The sequence below is a fragment of the Diabrotica virgifera genome, chromosome 1, assembly GCF_917563875.1.
Source record: "Diabrotica virgifera virgifera chromosome 1, PGI_DIABVI_V3a".
In the NCBI taxonomy this organism is placed as follows: domain Eukaryota; kingdom Metazoa; phylum Arthropoda; class Insecta; order Coleoptera; family Chrysomelidae; genus Diabrotica; species Diabrotica virgifera.
This window is the reverse complement of record NC_065443.1, coordinates 128909681-128930911: the sequence shown is the minus strand read 5'-3', so window position 1 is coordinate 128930911 and position 21231 is coordinate 128909681. Positions and strand designations below refer to the sequence as shown.

The following is a 21231-nucleotide window of genomic DNA, read 5'->3' as shown; positions in this document are numbered from 1 at the left end:
TTCGCAAATAACTCAAAAAGTAAGTTTTAGAAAGTAAGTAAGTGTTTAGAAAAAGCTTTATTTTTGTTTAATAAAAAAAATTTCTAGCAACAAAAGTAAACAAGTTACGCTCAAAATAAAGATATTCTTGTTCTCATGATCATTTTTCAGTGCGTCACAGTTTTTCGATTTCTCTCTAATGAATTAAGTTAGATGAGACGGAAAAAGCGGTGGCTCCGTGATTAAACACAAAAATAATGCAGCATTACAATGGTTATATACATAAGATGTCTATTCCTAACCTACGTTTGATTCGTTGATATTTAGAATGCGCGTTTTTTCTAGCCAATCAAATACACGTATTACGAACATTTGACGAAAACTTCGTCCATTTTGGCCATTTTTTAGAAGTGTCAAAGAGTCAAGTGACGGTTATTTGTCAAGTCAGTATTTTGTGTACCTGTCATTTTGAAATTTCGAATTCGACTTCCCTTGTGTTTCATAACGTTTTTGTGCATTATTTTGTGTTTTGGTTTAGAATTTAGTTCGTTAAAAGTTAGTTTTGTATTTGGGTTTAGAATTTAATTCGTTAGAAGTTAGTTTATACTCCAGGTCATTATGCAAGAAAAATATCCATAGTAAGGAGACGTAACTCATGGCTGAAGAACCTTAGGAACTGGTTTGGATGTAATAACAATGAATTATTTAGAGCCGCGGTTTCAGAAATAAAGATCGCTCAGATGATTGCCAACTTTTGAAGCGGAGACAGCACCTAGAGAAGAAGATAAAAACACAGTTTATGGATAGTTTTGTGTCATTTTTTAATGTTTCCATATTTATAAATTTAATGAACAATATTGTTTACTTTTTAATTTTATTCTCCTTTATAAAAAATATCTACATGTTAACATATTGTGTAAAAATCAAATCTACTAAATTACTAATTAATTTAATTCCACAAGCTTTTCACCTATGGCTAAGTACGATTCTGGCATCTGTCAGATTCGTCAATAATTACATGAAGTAAGTCTCGACACACCCCATACAGTATATGACGTCATAATTAATGACGCACTGAAAAATGATCATGAGAACAAGAATAGTCCGGTTTTTTTGATAAAAAAATCTGCAAAATCACCTACTAATTAGCATCTTAAATGAACTTAATTGTTACCACTTCACAAGTATCTTTACTCTTGTATATATTATTTATATGATCTGTAAGTTTCATCGGTTCAAACTAATTATTTTGGAAAGGTCCGTAGTTAAAAGGGCTTGCACGAGTCACTAATCACTAGTGTATGTAAATTTAGAAACAGCAAATCTTAACCAATTTTTGTTTTACAGAAAAACAAAAACATACAAAATATTCAGAAAAGCAAAGGCGACTTTTTATAATTTTGGAGATTTTTGGTATCTCTAACAATTTTTAATTTATTTTGAAAAAATAATTTTTTTTTCAAAATTAAAATTTTTATTTTAAAACCAATTTTTTTCAAAAATAAGCAACTTGAATCGATGAAACTTACAGATAATATAAACACATAATAAGTAAAATAACTGGTGAAGCGGTAACAATTAATTTCGTTTAAGTTGCTAATTAGAGAGTGAACTTCCCGTTTTTTTGCCAAAACAAAAGGGACCAACTTTATTTTGAGCGTAACTTGCTTACATTTGATCCTAGAAACTTTTTTTATAAAAACAGAAATAAAGATTTTTTCATCACTTTAAAAAACTTGTAACGGGTTTTCCCCAAAAAGTGCTTTATTTTTTGGATATTTCACGTTGAAATACTTTTTTTGGAATTTGGCGAATATGAACCTATTTTTCATTACCTATAACTCTGGTTCTACTAGGTCTAGACACCTTATGCATACACCATATTTTTTTACTTGTTTTACTATATTTTATTTTTTACCATATTTTGCTAAAAACATTTTTTTCGATAAAATACTTTTTGAATTATTTGGGAAAAACCGTCTAAAAACGTGTTTATATTGTTGAAAACATGAACATATTCACTGGCAAATAACTCGAAAAGTGTTGACTTGGCTAAAAAACTCTATAGAACAAAAGTTGCTTAGAATTAAGTCACTTTATCCATTTCCACACTTAATTTGGACATATCTTTTTTAACCCCCGAGTGGGGGTGAATGTCACCTCCAGGGCAAAAGCACACATCGACACAATATAACTTTTTTTCTTTGACATGTTAGCTATTCGTATGCCAAATTTCATGTCAATCAAAGCGGTTCTTTAAAATTTACAGTAAAAACCGTGAAAGAATGTCGTATTGATGACAGTTGGGGAAACGTCCGCGACCCCTTTTTTTGTCACTCGTGTCGCACTGAAAAAAGCCTCTGAGAAGCAACATACCTCTATATTGCTTTGCAATTTGCATTGTGCACTAATTTTACAATATCTTGAGTTCTAATTGTTGGATTTAAGTTTAGTAAACGTTTTAGTCTTCTTTTTTTTTTTGTTTACGAACAAATTTTATTTGAAACATTCTTTTTTATTTCTTTTAGTTTATGAGCCAGAACGTTATAAAATTTATAAACAATTAAATTGTTTATAACAATTTTTCGACTACTCAGATCGAATTCCGCCCTCGAAATTCGTAATCAGCAGCCAAAAATCCATAAGGAACAGTTGAGTTTGTCCATCAGAATTGAAAAGGACACGGTGACCTCTATTTGGCGCCTAGACTAGAGGGACAAAACCTCACATTACGGACATTTAAAGGGTTTCCACTCATATATTTTAGTGGCTCAAGCATGTAAAACTTGTTAACAGCACTCATGATGAACTCTTATTGATGAGTGCGAAAACGTTCTGAAATGTCGCCCGAAAGGGAATTTTTAAATAAAATGCATCTTTTGTAAAGTATGTTTACGAATTTTTTATTTTCTTAGTTCCAACAGGTCTTGAAACGTGCCTCCAGCGTCCCTACAAGAGTTCCAGATGCCGTTCAATCGGCGCGTCATGAAGACACCCAATCGCAGCAAGACTCCATGGAGATCCCAACCACGGTACCGTCCACCTTAACCCCATCAACCACTGAGGAAAGCGTGACCACAGTGGGTCCTTCTATCCCACCCAGCGGAACTTCACGAGAACCGTTGATCTTCAATTCTTCCTCCAGTAATCCCACAGGGTCTTCACAAACTCCGGACGAAGAGTACAACAGACCTTCCGGAACTCATAATCATATTAGTCCAAAGTTGGCTGGAATCATACCTTTAAGTGGACATATCGGACCATCGGCTGGGTGGTTGTAGTAAATTTTATATAGGTTAGGGTAAATTATTTCAACAATTTATGACGGGTAAATCATATGTACAATAATTATAGTATTTCACTTTGTGGTGGTTTTGACTAAATAGCACGTGAATGAGGTAATAGCGTAAACTGCAATACGGGATTCGGTACACAAATTAGAGTTAGCATAAATAGTGCGCTAGGTGAAGAAAAAGTATAATGCTTGTTTGAAATATAATTGCTGAGTATTCGTATTACAAGGTTTCTAATGGTTTAATGCATTAGTTTTCTTGGCCCTATGAGGTGGGGGTAATACCTCTCTTCATAAACACAATAATAATAAGAAGAAACATATCTATAACGTCTCTATAAGACCATGTAGAAATATGTACTACTCTCGACGGCCAGGTGCTTTGGAAGATACTCCAGCATTCCAAGTCACCTAGGGCTCGATAACACGGAAAGAGTTCCACCAGAGCTCAATCCTTTTGGTACCGTAGGTATTTGGGATGAGTGAATTTCCCCTTAGAGGGAGTGAGAGCCGTATGTCTAAATCTGGAGAAGAAACAAAAATAATTCTACTTACTCGTCTTGTTATCGCTATTCGTATTATTTCTTTGCCACTCTCCTTTGCGAGCTTTTAGATATCTTAGTATATTAAAATGAAAAAGTTCCTATGCTGTCGAGACATAAATCTGAAATTAAGAACGAGAATGTTAAGGTGCTATGTTTTCTCCGTTCTGATGTACGGCAGGGAAGATTGGACACTAAAAAAGATAAACATCAAAAACATTGAGGCATTCAAGATGTGGTGCTACAGGAGAATGTGGAAAATACCATTGACAGAGAGAGTAACAAATCAAGATGTTTTGCTGAAGATGGGAAGGAACGCGAAGTCAGAAAAACCGTACAGACGAGAAAACTGGAATATTTAGGCCACATAATGAGTGGGGAAAACTACTTCCTGCTAAAGCTCATAATCCAAGGAAAAATATCTGTAAAGAGAAATGTGAAACGTAGGAGGATTTCCTGGTTGCGAAATTTAAGAGAGTGGTATAAGTGCAGTTCAATACAATTGTTCAGAGTTGCAGCCAACAAAGATTGTTGCGATGGTAGCCAACCTCCGAGAGGAGACGGTACGGCAAGAAGAAGAAGGTATCTTCTCGATAGGTATCTTCTCGAAGGAATGCTCGATAACGCACACATTTATTCTTCCTGTATTATATTTCTTGTATATACAAACATATTCTTCTATATTTCCTTATCATTAATTTTAGGTCTTCGTTATTGTTTGTATGATATATCTTCCGCAACTCTTGCATCAATTTTAATTTTTGAATGTCCATCAACTGCTTTATATTATGTCTTGGACATTACGTACTTATTGTTGATGTAATGACGTAATCGACGTTTTTTTAATACAAAAAATACTCATTTTAAAGGTCTTCTAATCGCCTTTGCTCGATACAATTATTTGAATATTTTTTGTTACAGGATGAACCAAAATTCTTATTAATATAATTAACGTATAATAAATGTGTAATAAATGACAAGCAAGGTTATAAGAAATGTTGATATTGACAGCCTTTAGCAATGATGCAATGAGAAAGATGGGCAGGAATTTTTTCCCTAACTTTTTGGATGAATTCATGAGTTATTTGTGCAATTTCTGTTCTGATGCGCTCCCTCAACTGTTCTACATTATTCGATCTACTTTGATACATTTTTTCTTCAAATATCCCCATAAAAAAGTCTAGCGGTGTCAAATGTGGAGACTTTGGTGGTCGTTCGATAGATCCTCTTCTGTCTATTCACCTATTTGAGAAAACGTTAAGTAAGTTCGTACCTTAACCCGTAGCGTGGGGAAGCCTCATCCTATTAGAACAACAAATCACTTTTATGTGGAAATAGCTGATTCAGATGTAGCATCAGATAATCCCGAATAAATTCCAAATAAAGAGTAGTGGTTAAGTATTATTCAAAAAATATGGCTCTATAGTATTGTTACACTTCTTGAAAATACTTTTATTCAACTCCAACAGAAATAATTACAATACAACTCTTTCACACAATCTGACAACTTTTAACTTCAAATACTCAATTACAACTGAACTTAACTATAAAATGTCAAACGCGTCACCAGACATTTCTGGGTTATTCCATAACATCCAGAACATTCTCGTACGTGACTAATTCTTCTTTCACGTCGAGGGACTTTTTCTATGTAGGATCAATCTACGGAACTGTCATTACAGTATGATTGTTTATAATTCCGGCCCAAGCATTCACCTTCCCAGGATATTGTGACCTATATTCTTGCATTCGATGTGGATTTTCACTTGCCCATTATAGATGTATCTATCGATGTACGTGCACAACCACCCCCTCATCTGAAAAGTACCTTTTCAATAAAAATCAGCATTCGATCCTGTCGTCTTCTAACAGCTCCTGGAACATATTTTCTTTGTAGGGATGGCACTTTTTTAGCACTTTAACAAGAGTTGACAGGTACACATTATTATCTAGTGCTACGATACCTGCCTCAAACTGATATGGAAATTTTCTTGAAACGTCAGTACAACGTCCAGTTTCTTGGCTTTTGGTATTGGTTTTCTGTCACTTTTGGGGAGATCTTTAACATGGCTCGTTTCTCGTTTTTTTTTTTTCAATTATGCTAATTTTTTATTGAGAAATCGGTTTGCTATTAGGATATTTAGCATTTAATAAATTGCGAGCTGATACCTGAGTTAGAATGCTAGAATACAATATGGGAGACTTTGCAAAGTTAGACAACCAAAAGGATGAACACAGATAAGATACGTAGGTGACATAAAAAAATTGCAGGAAAAAATTTGAAGTATGTTCGTTAGGATAGAGATCGATTTAAGGAATTGGGAGAGGCAAATGTCCAAAATGGATGATAGAACGCTAAGAAGAATTTGGTATTGAGCCTATGATCTGGTCATTATCTGATTTATACTTATATTTTCTTTGATGGCACTTTTTATCTGTTGTTCATGGTGGATTTTTAGATCCCTTATTGACGTATTTTGACACATCTTGTACTCTTTGTGTATTTTATGTTGTGTCTGCTTGAGCATTGTTCTTCACTTTTTCTATCCATTTGCTTATATTTTTGCAGATTATATTTCGATTTTCTATCTCAGTAGTCAGAGGTAAATAGAACAGAACAAATTACATATTTGTGATATATATATACGTCACTATAACTTAAAAGAAACAAAAAACTCCAATAAACTTCATTGACATAAAGACGGAGTTCTGAAACATCTAACGCGATCAAAAATGCATTGATCAATTATATTCTTAGCTATGAATATTATAAGAATATAAAAGACAACAGAAAACTAATCCTAAATAATTTTTGATATTTTTTCAACTTACATACTAAAAAAATTACGGTATCTTATGTATATATTATAGAAAAACAGCGCACAATAAAAGATACGTCACAAAAAATTACCAATGTAAAAAGGAATTAGAAAAAAGAATGGCGGATAAAAAGGATCTCCTTTTTTTCCATCTGCCTAAGAGGATCAAGATTTTCTTCTTGTAATAAATGCAAATTTTCTTAAAACAGCACGAAGTGAAAAATATTTAACGTAACATTTAAAACATACGTTCCACTAAACTTATATAATGTAAGTTATATGAATAAAAAATTTTGTATTTAGTGAAAAGTCGAATATGTACTTAATTTTAATGTGTTCTAGATCAATTTTATTGTATATATATTTTTAATTGTGTATGTATTGTGTATATTATTTGTTAAGTTGTTAATGTGTCTTATATATTTCATGTTTATTGATTAATAGGTCTGTATTTTTAAAATGTACTGTAAACTAAGCACAAGGAAGAATATGAATCAAGTAGAATTATAATAAATATTATTTCAAATCCAAACAGCTTGCCATATGAAAAATTCTATTGATTTATTTATGAAATAAAAGGAATATAAAATGAACTGTCTCTAAAATTGATGAAGTAGAAAAGCACTGATTTAATTAAAAGAAAAAAACTTAAAAATTATCTTTTTTTTAAGGTAGTAACATTTCAAATATGTTAATTTAACACCTGCTAAAATTAAATTGGATTTTTAATCAAAACAATTATGAACAAATGTTTTAAAACTGCAAAAAACTTATTAAAATTTCTGAAATTTTTTACTCCTTAAAAGTATTTTTTACTCCTTTAAATATGCACGTAAGGGATTGAAAGTTTCAAAAAATATGTGTCTCATGTAAACAAAAATACGATATGAGGCAATTGAAGGACGAACACATACAAAACATACAATCAAATGCAAAAATATGCGAAGACTATAGAATAATTAGCATAAAACTGAGACGGGGGGGAACCAATATGTAGTAGGAACCAATTTCAGTTTGTCAGTTAAAAATGAAGGAGTTTAATTATTATTTACTTTATTTACAAATAAATCGAATTTTTCTTGGCACCATATTACAAATTGCTATACATTTTTAATAGATAGTTTCACTATTAGATTATATAATTATAGGACATGGAAAGCGAGCTTAACTAAATAAAAATAGTAGAAAAACTGAAAAGACTAATGGATAAACAAAAGGACTTATAATATGAGCTAAATGTCTTTGCAATCAATGTGTAAAGGAAAACTCTATGGCCGGTTTCACCAACGACAAATAGTAGTTTATTCTATGATTAAAGTTATTCGACCAATAAACTGACATTTCTCCATTTTACTAACGTCAAATTAGACTTATTTTATTGATTTATTAAATAAATATTTACTCTTCGGTTTAATTGGCAAGTTAATCTCGCTGTAAATATCTATAAGAAAGTAAATTCGTCAGTTTAATTTATATTGAAACAAAATAAAAATATAAACGTCTAATAAATTTTATTCGATGAATTTTATTCATTGATTTATTTGTTGTTGGTGAAACCGGACCATTGGGTATATATTTTTCTTCTATTCAGCTTGTATGCTCGATTTCATTAATTATGTGGTTACTTACACTGTCATCTACCATGGAATAGGACTTTTGTTTTATCACTATTTTTTTCATACAAATGAAATATTCGGAGTAACTGTAAAGGCCAAAATAAGCGGTTTAAGCTTTATTTATGAGCATGATATAGCGTGATATTTATGGTATTTCTAAAAATACAGACATTTTTACACCGCTTGAAAACAGAACAAATTGACTAAAAATGGTCATTAATAATACTACAAACCATGTAAGTAACAAATTGCCTATCACATCACCCACATAAATATGACTGATATACAGTGCATTCATAAAGTGTGGAAACGGTCTATTATCTCATGACTTTATTACTTTCAGAGTTAAAGCTCTAATAGGTCGATTTTTATTTTTAAATTATGATTTTTTGACGTATATCTCATAATAGTGACGTCATCGATTTGGGGTGATGACGTCATCGATGATTTTTTAAATGGGAATAGAGGTCGTGTGGTAGCTCATTTCAAATGTTATTTAATTCTCTATTCAGTAATATAAACATTAACATCATTACAAACATACAGGGTGGCAGTAAAAATAATTTTTGAATTAAATTAATTGCAGCAAAAAGAAGAATATATGTAATTTATTTAACTTAAAATACATTTTACTGCTATCAGAAAAGAGAAAAAAAAGTGTTTACTTTACAAATAAACATTGCTTTTCGCTTAAATTAAATGTTCAAACTGCCAAGAGGCAGGTGGGTGGCTGTTTGACATTTAATATAAGCGAAAAGCAATGTTTATTTATGAAATAAACTTTTTTCCACGTACCTCTACCGAAACTATACTTTTCCTGACCTGGTTGTAGGGAGCAAAGTCGTACTTTTCCTCCCTAGGGAGAAAAAGTAAAAGTGACGTCATGGTATGTCATTTATGAAATAACTTATTGACGCCCTATACAATATTCTATTATCTATTACGTAAGTATCTATACATTTTAACGTTTATTTATAGAGCACCCTGTATTTTGCAGAATGGTAAAAACAGTAAATTGTTATTTTGATTTAACACTGTTTACATTAATAATTTGACTTATATTTGACAATTGACAGTTATACTGTACCTACTTGTTAGTTTTAGTGCTCTAATAAATTTTGTCAGTTAGTTACATAAACAAATTATTTAAAAATGAAAAAACTACTTGATATTTGAGGAAGGTGGAAACATCATATGTATAACATTTGAATAAAGTGCCTTTTCCTCCCTCGAATAATTACTGCCCTCTGCTACGCGTCGGGCAGTAAACTTCATTCTCGGGAAGAAAAAATAGCACTTTCCTCCCTTGTTATACAAATAGCTATTTTTTATATGTTCTGGCACCAGTAAAATGTATTTTGAGTTTAATAAATTACATACATTCTTCTTTTTGCGTCAATTAATTTAATTCAAAAATTATTTTTTGGCCACCCTGTAAAGTAATCATGTTCATATTTATATCACTGAATAGAGAATTAAATTACCTTTCAAATGAGCTACCCCACGACCCCTCTTCCCGTTTAAAAAAAATCATCGATGACGTCATCACGCCCAAATCGATGACGTCACTTTAATGGGATATACGTCAAAAAATCATAATTTAAAAATAAAAATCGACCTGTCAGAGCTTAACTCTGGAAATAATTAAGTCATGAGATAATAGACCGTTTCCACACTTTATGAATGCACTGTATAACCGACAGGACATTATTAATTGGGGTAGAAATTGTAGGAATTAATTAAACTAGATGGAGAGGTCAAGGAAACTTAAGGGTAAATAATAGATAAATGCATATACAGTTGAGTCCCTGAATCTTGTCTACCCGTGCGTCATCATTTAAAATTTAAAGCATACGAAATAAGTCGATGATAAGTCGGAAATTGAAATTTACTAAACGCAACAGCAAGTGACAGTAAGTGACTTGCTGTTGCGTTTAGTAAATTTCAATTTCCGACTCATCATCGACTTATTTCGTATGTTTTAAATGATGACGTACGGATAAAGATTCAGGGACTCAACTGTACGTCTACGAAAATACTGAAGATTGGAGGATTTTAACAACCAAATACATAAAGGTGACTGAATAAAATGCAATACATACAACCAAATACATAAAAGGTGAATAAAAGCAGTGCATCTCAAACAATAACCAAAACAGCACCATGTAATTTACTTAAAGGCATACGTAAATTAATATGAATAATAATTGAATCAAATTCGGCACATATCGATACAGAAACTCACAAACAAACGATGCCAGATCATACAAATCCGCCAATATCGATAACGCTATCAAAAATACAAGACTACATAAAAAGTGGAGTATTGCTACTAAAACGTTACAGATAAGAAAGGAAAAAGGCAGAGAAAACATATTAGTGAGCACAATGAGAGAAATACTTCAAATAATTGTACCCAGAAGATGATATTGGTCAAAGAGAAGTTAAAACGTGTCACAGAAAAGAGAAAGAAGAATAGGAGGAACCGCCTTATATAGATGATCCATATATTTTTCGTATTTTTATGTAATTGGCGCAACTCCCATTATTTTTCTGTTATCTTCATTTTTGACGTGGTCACGACGAGATATGCGTAACATCCATCGCAGCATCTTTATTTCTATGAAATGCATAGCCCTTTATTAGTTTTGCTGTTGTTGTTTAACAACGGTTTTTTATACTTCTGCCATATCGATCAGGCATTTGATAGACGCAAATACTCCAATTACTTGGCGCTAGACAACAACTTTTATAGAAGCTAGTTTTCAAAAGAAACAAAAGGCAGCAACAGTATTCATAGATCTAACAGCAGCATATGATACTGTTTGGAGACAGTATATACATTGGCCCGTATTATCCCCTGCAGAAAGATAATTAACCTCATTGACAACATACTGACAAAGAGCCTTCCAGGTTAAAATGGGAAAGGAGACGAGTAGACAGATGAAACTTAACAATGGCCTTCCACAGGGTTCTGTCCTTGCCCCTTTACTTTTCAGCCTCTATATTGCTGACATGCCTGAAACCGAATCTCGGAAGTTTGGATATGCTGACGACTGGACTCTTGCAACAAGCCACCAATCTTTAGAAACTACAGAAATCACTCTCACGAATGACTTATCTATCCTCAGCGAATACCTTAAGAAATGGAGACTACAACCAAGTACTACACAAACTGAAGTATCAGCTTTTCATCTCAACAACAAGCTGGCAAACAGAGAATTGTGAGTGCATTTTAATAACAAGCTGTTGAAACACAATAAATACCCGAAATACCTTGGGGTTACTCTAGACAGAACGCTCACATTCAGAGAACACCTGACGAAAACATCAGCAAAATTGAAAACACGCAACAATATAATACAGAAACTCTGCGGCACTACATGGGGGTCCACCGCATCAACTTTAAGATCCTCTGCTCTTGGCCTGATATATCCGGTGGCAGAATAGTATGCACCAGTGTGGCTAAATAGCAGGCATACCCACCTGGTCGACACTCAACTAAACCGTGCTATGCGTATGATAACAGGCACAGTTAAGCTTACCCCTACAATGTGGCTACCTACCCTTAGGAATATAGCACCACCCAACCTACGCCGCGAACATGCACTGGTTAAAGAATAAAACAAAATAATGGACAGTCGCCAGCTTCTAGCCCACAACGACATCCCCGATATTCTTGGAAACCGTCTCCGATCCAGGTTACCCCCTCTAAAATCTGCTCAAGCGCTGCAGCAATCCAACTTTGACTTAAATTCCCGATGGAGAGAAGATTGGGAAAGTAAGACAGATCCGCATTACCATAGTCTACCGGCCATCATAGAAAAACCTGGCGAATTTGAACGTCCCCGTAAGATTTGGGCAGCCCTTAATCGAATTCGAACAAACTGTGGAAGATGCGCCAACTCCCTCTACAGATGGGGTAAACTTCCCTCGCCTTCTTGTGACTGCGGCGCTGCAAGACAGACGATCAGTCATATTGTTCAGCACTGCCCACGCAGAGCATACACAGGCGACCCTATAGACTTCGTAATGGCAACCGAAGGGTCAATCGAATATATAAAAAAAACTGGAGATCTGTTTGTGATGCATTGTATAATGCACAAATCTAAATATATTCTGTGTTGTACTAAAGCCACACGCTAAAAAAAACTTAACGCTATTTTAGCCACGTTGCAATAATGCTAGATCGTGTGTCTTCGATTGTGCTTCCATTGCTGATGATGGCGGAACCCAGATACTTAACTTCCTAGATTTTCTTAAGGTCCTCACCGTCGATGCTTATTGTGCCATTGGTTTTAAGATAAACATTCCATATACAGTGCACAGGTTCTAAAGATGCTGGTGGGGGATGGCATCTATGCGCAGTATTATAGTCGGTGCATGAGAGAGAAAGTATGCGAAATAATGAAATAACAGATTTTATATTATTTATTTCATTATTTCGAATACTTTCTCATTCACCGACTATAATAGTGCGCATAGACGATATCCCCCACCGGCACTTTTAGAATCTGTGCATTGGTTTTCTTGATATTTTGCCGCATCCCGTAGTTGATTCTTGATGGACACCCAACAGACATATGGAAAGGAAGAGATATTTCTGATGTGAATCGGGCTTTAAAATTAAAGACTAGGAAAAGGTAGGATGTTGTGGGCCAACGTTATCGGATCTATTTGGAATCCAGTAGTCTATTTGGGATGACCGTCCACACTTCTTCTCAAAGAATTAGTAACATAAAATAATGAGAGGCATAATAAGAGAAAACGTAGAAAAATACAGGGATCAATCCAGTGTAGAGTCAGAAAATATAGATCTAGAATAGATTTCGTAAATATACCTACGAATAATTCATGTATGAAATACACCTTCTATTCCCCGATTTTAGACGCGTTTGAAAAATTGAACACAAAAACTATACTTACAGTACGAAATAATACAATTTAAAATAAACTTACTACTTACGTAATGCATATAAGGAGAATGGAAATGACTATGAGACCCATAGACATAATTTTGTCTCAAAGCTTCAGTGTCAAGTTATTTTGACGATATGTGACATCTGGAAAAAAGGCAATTTGTTGAAAGATTTATTTTGAATTCAATTTCAAGCGGTTCTTGCTAAAATCTTCTGTTCTTACGAAATTAATTTGATGTCTTCAAAAGTGTGCCTTTCTTTAATTTTACGGTTCTAACTAGAAATGTAAGTGTATGTAAAATTTTAAGAACTATATCCGCCATATGTACCCGAAAGACCATTAGTTTGTAGAAAGTTTAGCTATGATTTTAATAAACATACAATGAATAAGTGACAAGGTTACAGAAAAATTAAAAGGTAGAATTTAAAAATACCGTTCCATTAATTAAATTTTTTTCACAAAATTTTATGTACCTACTTAAGAGGAAACAGTAGCGATCAACAGGTAGCAAAAACGCGTTCCAAGATTGCGGGTGTAATTTTGAATATTTTTTCGTAATATTTGGCACACGTATTCTTAATATAATAAAGAATGGCGGTACAGAGCCCAATTTGAAAAATATATTAATATGTGGAAATGACTCTGTAATTAAATACAATATTAAAAAAACGAGCCTGTACCGCCATTAAGAAGAACAAAAAAATACACTTTCTTCAAATAAACTTTTTTATCCGATGCCTAGATTTTGTGTCATTTTGGAACTACTAATGAAATAAAAAATTATAGTCGTTCCAAAATGACACAAAATCTAGGCATCGGATAAAAAAGTTTATTTGAAGAAAGTGTATTTTTTTGTTCTTCTTAATGGCGGTACAGGCTCGTTTTTTTAATATTGTATTTAATTATATAGTAATTTCCACATATTAATATATTTTTCAAATCGGGCTCTGTACCGCCATTCTTTATTATATGACGAATACGTGTGCCAAATATCTCGAAAAAATATTCAAAATTACAGCCGCAATCTTGGAACGCGTTTTCGCTACCTGTTGATAGCTACTGTTTCCTCTTAAGTTTTATTATAACTTTTAACATTCGGTAGAAAATATATTTTAGAAAAAGTTTTTTAATTCAATAAAACCCTTTGATCACATTAAACAATATCCAACAGAATTATATAAGTGGTTACTGGACAAATCATCAAATGCATGGAGTCCAAATTTTTAAATCTAAATGTTTTAAATAATTTTTTAACAATAGTTGACAATGTAAACATATCAGGAATCCCAGAACATCTATCAAGGAAGTCTTGAAGTTTAAATATATCTTAAAGTCCTTCGTAAAAAGTACAACGTATTATAAATTTTCGTAAGAGCCTCATTTATACTTGGCAAGCTTACTAGCTGAAAGTACTTGCGGCCACTCAACTTGCCATATCGTCGCCTTAGTGCTATAACTTGATAACTCCAAAATTGACGTTTTTGAGCTAACTAGTTCACAAGATGTATTTTTTTTTATTTAGCTAATGCCTCGACAACTAATGGCCATTGGTATGGTAGGTACGGTAAATTTTTGCAATTAGGTAACTAATGTCATGTTTAGTGTGTGTGTTGAGTAAGTGTCTTGTTACTTTGCAAAGTCGACGTCATTGTCTTTGCAAAGAGATGCTAATTGTATCCCAACGTCTGCGGTCCCTCCGGTGAGTACCGATCCCAAGATGTATTTTATTTGCCTCCATATTGTGTAAAAAAACAAACAGGTTAAGTATTTATTTATGATTAACGAAAGTTGATAAAACTCAAATGCCTCTAATATTCAGTGCTAAAACTTGACAAGATGAGTTATCAAGTTATTGTTTAGTCGAAATGCAACTAAACTAAGTCTAAATCGTGAATGCGACATACACTGAATGCTGCAACTAGCTAACTCTAATTATCTAGTTGTAGCACGTGTTTTTTTGAAACCATTGAGCATACCACGTAATTGCTATCTCTTTATTCGGTTCATGCTAATGCAAAAATTCGAGAACGACATGCGACATTACCAAATGTGAACATTAAGGTAGTGCTAAAAGTTGATAACTTTACTTTTTCATTATTTGCCATATTTTTCGTTATTTTCCATATTCGAAAACAAATTTGCATCATATTCCTAAATAGATCAGTAGACAAAAAGTTAAGGAACAGTATTTTAGAAAACTCCAGGGCGAATTCCGTATTTACCAACATCACGGTAGCAGCACAAATATCTTAAAAATCTTTAAACCCGTTTATCTCAGAACTCGAGTTATCAACTTATAGTATGATCGGCTAGTGTACTTGCCGCTTGCCCACTATTTGTTGTGTTCTTTCTATTATATGTAAAATACATTTTTATTAAATATATTTAATTTTTAGACACTTTTAAAAAATATGGCAGTTTGTAGAATATAAAATAATATAACAATATAAAAATATTGACGAGAACGTACTGAAGTCGAAGATATAACAACAATAACAGTCGTGCTGACCCAGCCAAAGTATTTTTACGCCTCATCCAATATCTAATCCAAACTCGTGTTTGCCTATTTTTCTTGCGTTGTAACATAACTATTAAACTATTAACAACTTCACCTACCCAAACACTGACAGCAGCACGCACTACGAAACTTGGAGACATTTTCTATTCTAACTACTAGCAAATAGACTTGAAAATATGTAGACTGAAAACCACAAGCAAGTTTAGTAGCCACAAGTACTTTCATCCAGTAAACTTGCCAAGTGTAAATGAAGCTTTATAGTGTAAAGAAAGTAAACTTGAAGCCTATCAAGTCAGAATCAGTTTAACATGTTAAGCGCTAGACAAAATATTGAAAAGAATGTCCCTCGGGCCAGTAGTAGTTTCGTCAATACGCAGTGGTCCCTAGGGACCGCAATGGCGCTTAACGTGTTAAAAAGGGAATCTGGCAATGATGAATTATCCACATAGGTACCTCACAACCACTCTTATCCTACTCAGCTGTAGTCAGCAAGCCACAAAAACTAATATACCGATCCAAACAAGTGGCTAGTTTAAATTGCTAACTATTCACATGTTTACTCGTGATCTTCTAATAGGGCTTTTCATCGACTGTCATTTGTTTGGAGCTTCTGTCATGTGTCACATAATATTAATATATCTACGCCATACGTCTTTGGTTTGTATCATTCCAGATACCAATAACGTATGACGTAGATATATTAATATTATGTGACACATGCCAGAAGCTCGAAACAAATGACTGTGAATGAAAAGCCCTATAAAACGTTCTGAAATTTTAATCAGATTGAAATATTTCTATTTTTTACAATAATATACCTTATACATTTTAAATATACACCATTCTACAGTAGTTTTTCAGTTAATTGTAACTTTTTTGTTGTTCTTTCAAACAAAAATGACACCCCTACAGTATTTTCAATAACAAGTCAGTGCCATAATACCAACAATAACATGCATTTCTACAGATATTCGATCAGTTTTTGACATACTTTTCGTGAACTAGTATTTTATAATATTCGTGTCGGATACATCTAATTTGATTAAATTCTTTTGCTTTCTGGACAATATGTTTGGTTGTTTTATATATCTTTACTTCTTCCTCTCTGCTTCAGAGCGAGCTATTATTGGTTCACAAGATAGCCGAGCAGAAAACCTTCGACAAGTCGACTCGTCGTACCTTAGACTCTTGTCACTTGGAAAGTTCTGATGTTTTTTGAATTAATTGAAAAAAAATAAATTTTGAATCAATTGAAAATGGAAAGATATGACAAATCTTAATACTCAATTATGCCAATCAAATTTTTGTTTATTGGGCAATATTATTTTTACGTACCCATAGAGGGAATACAGGGAAAATTTTGAAAGTTATTTCATTAGGTCCCTCTTACCTCAAACGTCAAATCTTTGTCTAATTTAGTTGGTTTAAGTAAATGAATTTGCTAGTCAGGGCCGGATTAAGGCACGGGCCAACTGGGCCGCGGCCCAGGGCGGCAAAATTTTGGGGCGGCGGATTTGAGAAAAAAAAAGTGTAATTATTTTTGATTGATTATAAAGCTTTATTATCGATTATCAAGACCAGTGAACCTGAGCATTAAATATTAAAAAACTATTTTATTGTTTATTATTTATTTATAACGCGACACTCTGCGCGGTGTAATGTGTCGCAGTACACTACGCTACGCCACTCTATCCAAGTGAGTCGAAGGGGCGAGGCGGCAGTCTGTATCGTACGCTACGCACGGGAAATTTAGTTGTGGGATCGTAGTAGTTGCTAGCATTGGCTGATGGCAGGCGTCTTGTCGCCTTGCCGCTTCCCTCCCCCCACCAACTCCATCACCGCCACGCGCCATTGTCATTCGGTTGTCTGGTCTCAACTCCACGTACTGCAGTCTGTCTAACTGTTTAGGTTTAACGTTTTTGTAATTTGTTTTGAGCGGAGTAACATTTTGAAATTGTAACTTGTGAGGTAAGAAATATTTATTTGTTTATAGTAATGGTAATGTAAGTTAATATAGACCGCGCTCTAGCGGTCGCAATTTTTGACCGATTTTCTTCAAATTCGGCACACGCACACACTTTCCTTTTTGCAATATCTCGGCTAAGTTATTTAGCCAAAAGAATCCCATAACATTTACCCCCTTTTTGGGGGGGTTTTACCCCAAAATTTTGGTTTTTGGGGCCCGTATGGGAAAAATTCTTCTTTATGTTTTAAATTCGTGTAGAGCATATTTTTCTGAAAATGTTAAGGCAAATTTCGATTTTCTAGCTAATTCCGTTCTCTATAAGGAAAAATGTAATTCGGCATGTTGCCATACGTATAGGTTTCACAATGAGTTGAATAAGTAATGGAAGGAAATTCGCTTCCCTCATTTTTTCGCTTCATTTTTCCTGTCGTATCGTACTACAGTTTTGAATTATACAGATATTCTTTTTTTTACAGTCAGACCTTTACTTCCGATGTCATTGATGCTATAACAAGCAGCTGTACAAATGGATGGACGCAAACGGCTCAGTGGGTGGCAATACAAAAAAGTAGCCGAAGAGAAGAAAAAAAAATTGACAGAAGTTGTAAATAAAACTGCGAAGCTTGATACATTTTTTACAAGAAGTAACCTACCAGTGCCACCAGAACCAGTGCTTTTAGAAAGTGTCAAAGAATTTTGTGAAGTAGAACTAGAAGTATGTTCCATATTAACGCCTTCAGCTTCAACAGCTTCAGCATCAGTGCCTTCAGCTTTAACATCAACCCCTCCAGCTTCAGCATCAGCCCCTGAATATCACGGAATATCACGGTTGTAGAAAATGGTTTCGTAATTAACGGAGTTTTGTCAAATAGTTTATTTTAATTAATAAAACGCAATTTTAGGACATAGTTTCTTGTTTTCATCATGAGAGGTACTAAAACCATTACAATATCAAGAGACAGTTGAGCGCTGGAAAATGTCCCAAAATGCGTTATTTTGCCTCTAAATTTCAATTTTTTTCGGGGGGGGGCCCCGGACCCCCCCCCCCCCGGTGTTGCACCCCCGCTAGGGCGGCAGGCAGACCTCTGGCCCATGGGCGGCAAAAGTGTTAATCCGGCCCTGTTGCTAGTAAAAATTAATAGAAAATTGTTATATTCCTATTACTTGTTCTGTAACCTCATATACAGTTATTATATCAGTATATAACCTAAATTTATATATAGATACAGACCAGTGTGTATTGTACATAAAATGTGAGATTTTGGCACAAAAATGCTTAACAGTATTGTCATAAAATTAAAAACACTATTAATATGTTGATCGTGTTGTTATTTATTCTTTTTTTTTTCAATAATACGCAGAATGATATTTGTATTTTTTAACATATTGTAAAAAGTAGTACTTGTTTAAGCTAAATAACATAAAGTCATTCAAATTGAGCTAATTTTTTTAAAGAATTTTATTTTTTTGTGCTCAAAGTTTTCTTTCTCATGTTGTTTTTCTTGCGACTTTTAAGTTACTTTCGTCCAGATCTTCATTTTCTATTAGCAGTCTATGGAATATGGATGTTTCTTTACTTAAATACAAATATATCTTTTCTAAACCTTTCATAGTATGTAAATATTTTGACAGTTTTCTTATTGCTCTATTATTTTTTAGATTAAAGGGTACCCCCTAAGATAGACAAAATGCCCTCATTCCCAGATTATTTTTTTTATTTTTTACGTTCTATGTGATTGAAAAATAAGACTCAGCTCAATTTTAGGCCACTACCCCGACATTCAAAACCTTTTCAATGTTTATAAGAATTTTTCCGAGTTGTGAAAAACATGGTTTCTTCGGGGTTTACAGAAAATCAGCTCTAATATCTTCTTTGGTCTTCAGCACTATAATAGGTATATGGAGAATGGACCAACAAGCAGGAGATAAGAGCGCGTATGGGAAAAGCTAGATCCATCTTCAACCGAATGAGGGCCTTCTTCAAGAGCCACAACCTCCCTCTTGGTCTGGGATGCTACGTCTTCTTTGTCGTCGTCTTTTATGATGTTGAATTATGGACCTTGAATGAAGATATGTGCATTTGAGATGTGGCTACATCTTAGAATCTTAGAATTGTAACGAGCCGGCCCTGTGGTTCTCCGGCCGAGCTGTATGATGTCTCCCTGGAAGAATCGCATGAATCGCAGATACTGCGCGGGAGAAGAAGAGAGAGAAGTTGCTGACGCACGAATCGGGTCAGTGGAAGAAGACTTTGAACTATTGTTTGTTTTACTATTTTATTATTGTAGTAACTATACTGTTTGTTTATGTTTTGTTAATCACGGAATATATGTGGTGTGAACCGAAAGTTAGTGCATTTTACCCATAGTGCTTTCCCTGCCGCCATTCGCTATTACTCAGTATCGCCCCGTGGTGACCATAATCTATCACGCGAACCCGTTTCCCGTTACAGAATACTCGTGCTAAAGATCTCGTGGACCGACCATATCACAAATGGGGAGGTCCTCAGAAGAATGAAGAAGATTCGAAATAATATAATATGCCAGACATACCTTCCTACAAGCGATCCTATAAGAAAAAATGTTTAGAAAGCGAAGTTCAGGAATAAGAACATGCTGGTTAAAGAACCTTAGAACTTGTTTCAACATAACAACTGTGAAGGTTTTTCTTGCTACTGTAGACAAAATAAAGGTTGCTTTAATGATCGCCAACATTCGCCATGGGTATAGGCACACCAAGAAGAAAAAGATTTCTATATTATGTGAAACAGAGTTGCATTTAATACCATTCATTGTACTATAAAATCTACTTCCTTTTCAAAATTCAAATTTTTCTTCTTCCTCAGATTTTTGCTGTTCCGATGTAGCTGTTCCTTACTTTTCTTCCCTACTCATTTCGCTCCATCGTGTCTTCATCATTTCAGCCTTGTTCTTCCAATTCCCCTGACACACAGTCCTTTCATTTGCTCGGTTTTCCTCTACCTCTCTTCCCTCAATTTGTAACAGCTCTATCCTTTGTCTCACATAGTTCTCATTTCTTCGTGATCTGATCAAACGATTGCAGTGTTTGTTCTTGAGCCTTTTTTGAGACTGTAGTCTCAGGGTTTAGGCTCTTTGCCTAATCACGTTGTTCGTAATTTTCATAACATTTCATCTACCTAAACAATTTTATTTCAGCAATTTCCTGAACAATTTTATTTTATTCATTTATCAAAATATTATTTTTTTTTCTTACAATACCCACCCGTTTGCCTTTCAGTCTTGTGATATTAAATTTGAAATGATATCCTAATAAAAAAATACGACTGATCATCCTGCAGTATTGTAATATTTATTGTTGATAAGAAGTGTTCAAAATATAGATGTGAACTATCTATAAATATATTTATGAGCCCTATTACCATTATAAATCGCAGATTTCTATTAAACTATTATAAATAATTAAATGTATTTTGATACTAATACTGTAAAATACACCCAACTGTAACACGTCTTTTTTATTGAACATAATGAGAATGTCTTTTTATCAAAATACATCAAAATAATTGTGAAAAGTGGTATCCATGCTAAATTTATAATA

General features: G+C 33.8%; 1 protein-coding gene across 2 annotated transcripts in view; it reads left to right on the top strand.

Annotated features, from left to right (window-relative positions):
- The window catches only part of LOC114332030 (transient receptor potential-gamma protein), a 673697-nt gene extending 654725 nt beyond the window's left edge, over positions 1 to 18972 (top strand). For both annotated transcript variants that reach the window (XM_050644362.1, XM_050644358.1), the window contains 2 exons: positions 2895 to 3274; positions 18129 to 18972. In XM_050644362.1, coding sequence (XP_050500319.1) covers positions 2895 to 3260 — 366 coding nt within the window. In that variant the 3' untranslated portion in view covers positions 3261 to 3274; positions 18129 to 18972. The remainder of the gene's footprint in view (positions 1 to 2894; positions 3275 to 18128) is intronic.
- The last annotated feature ends 2259 nt before the right edge of the window (positions 18973 to 21231 follow it).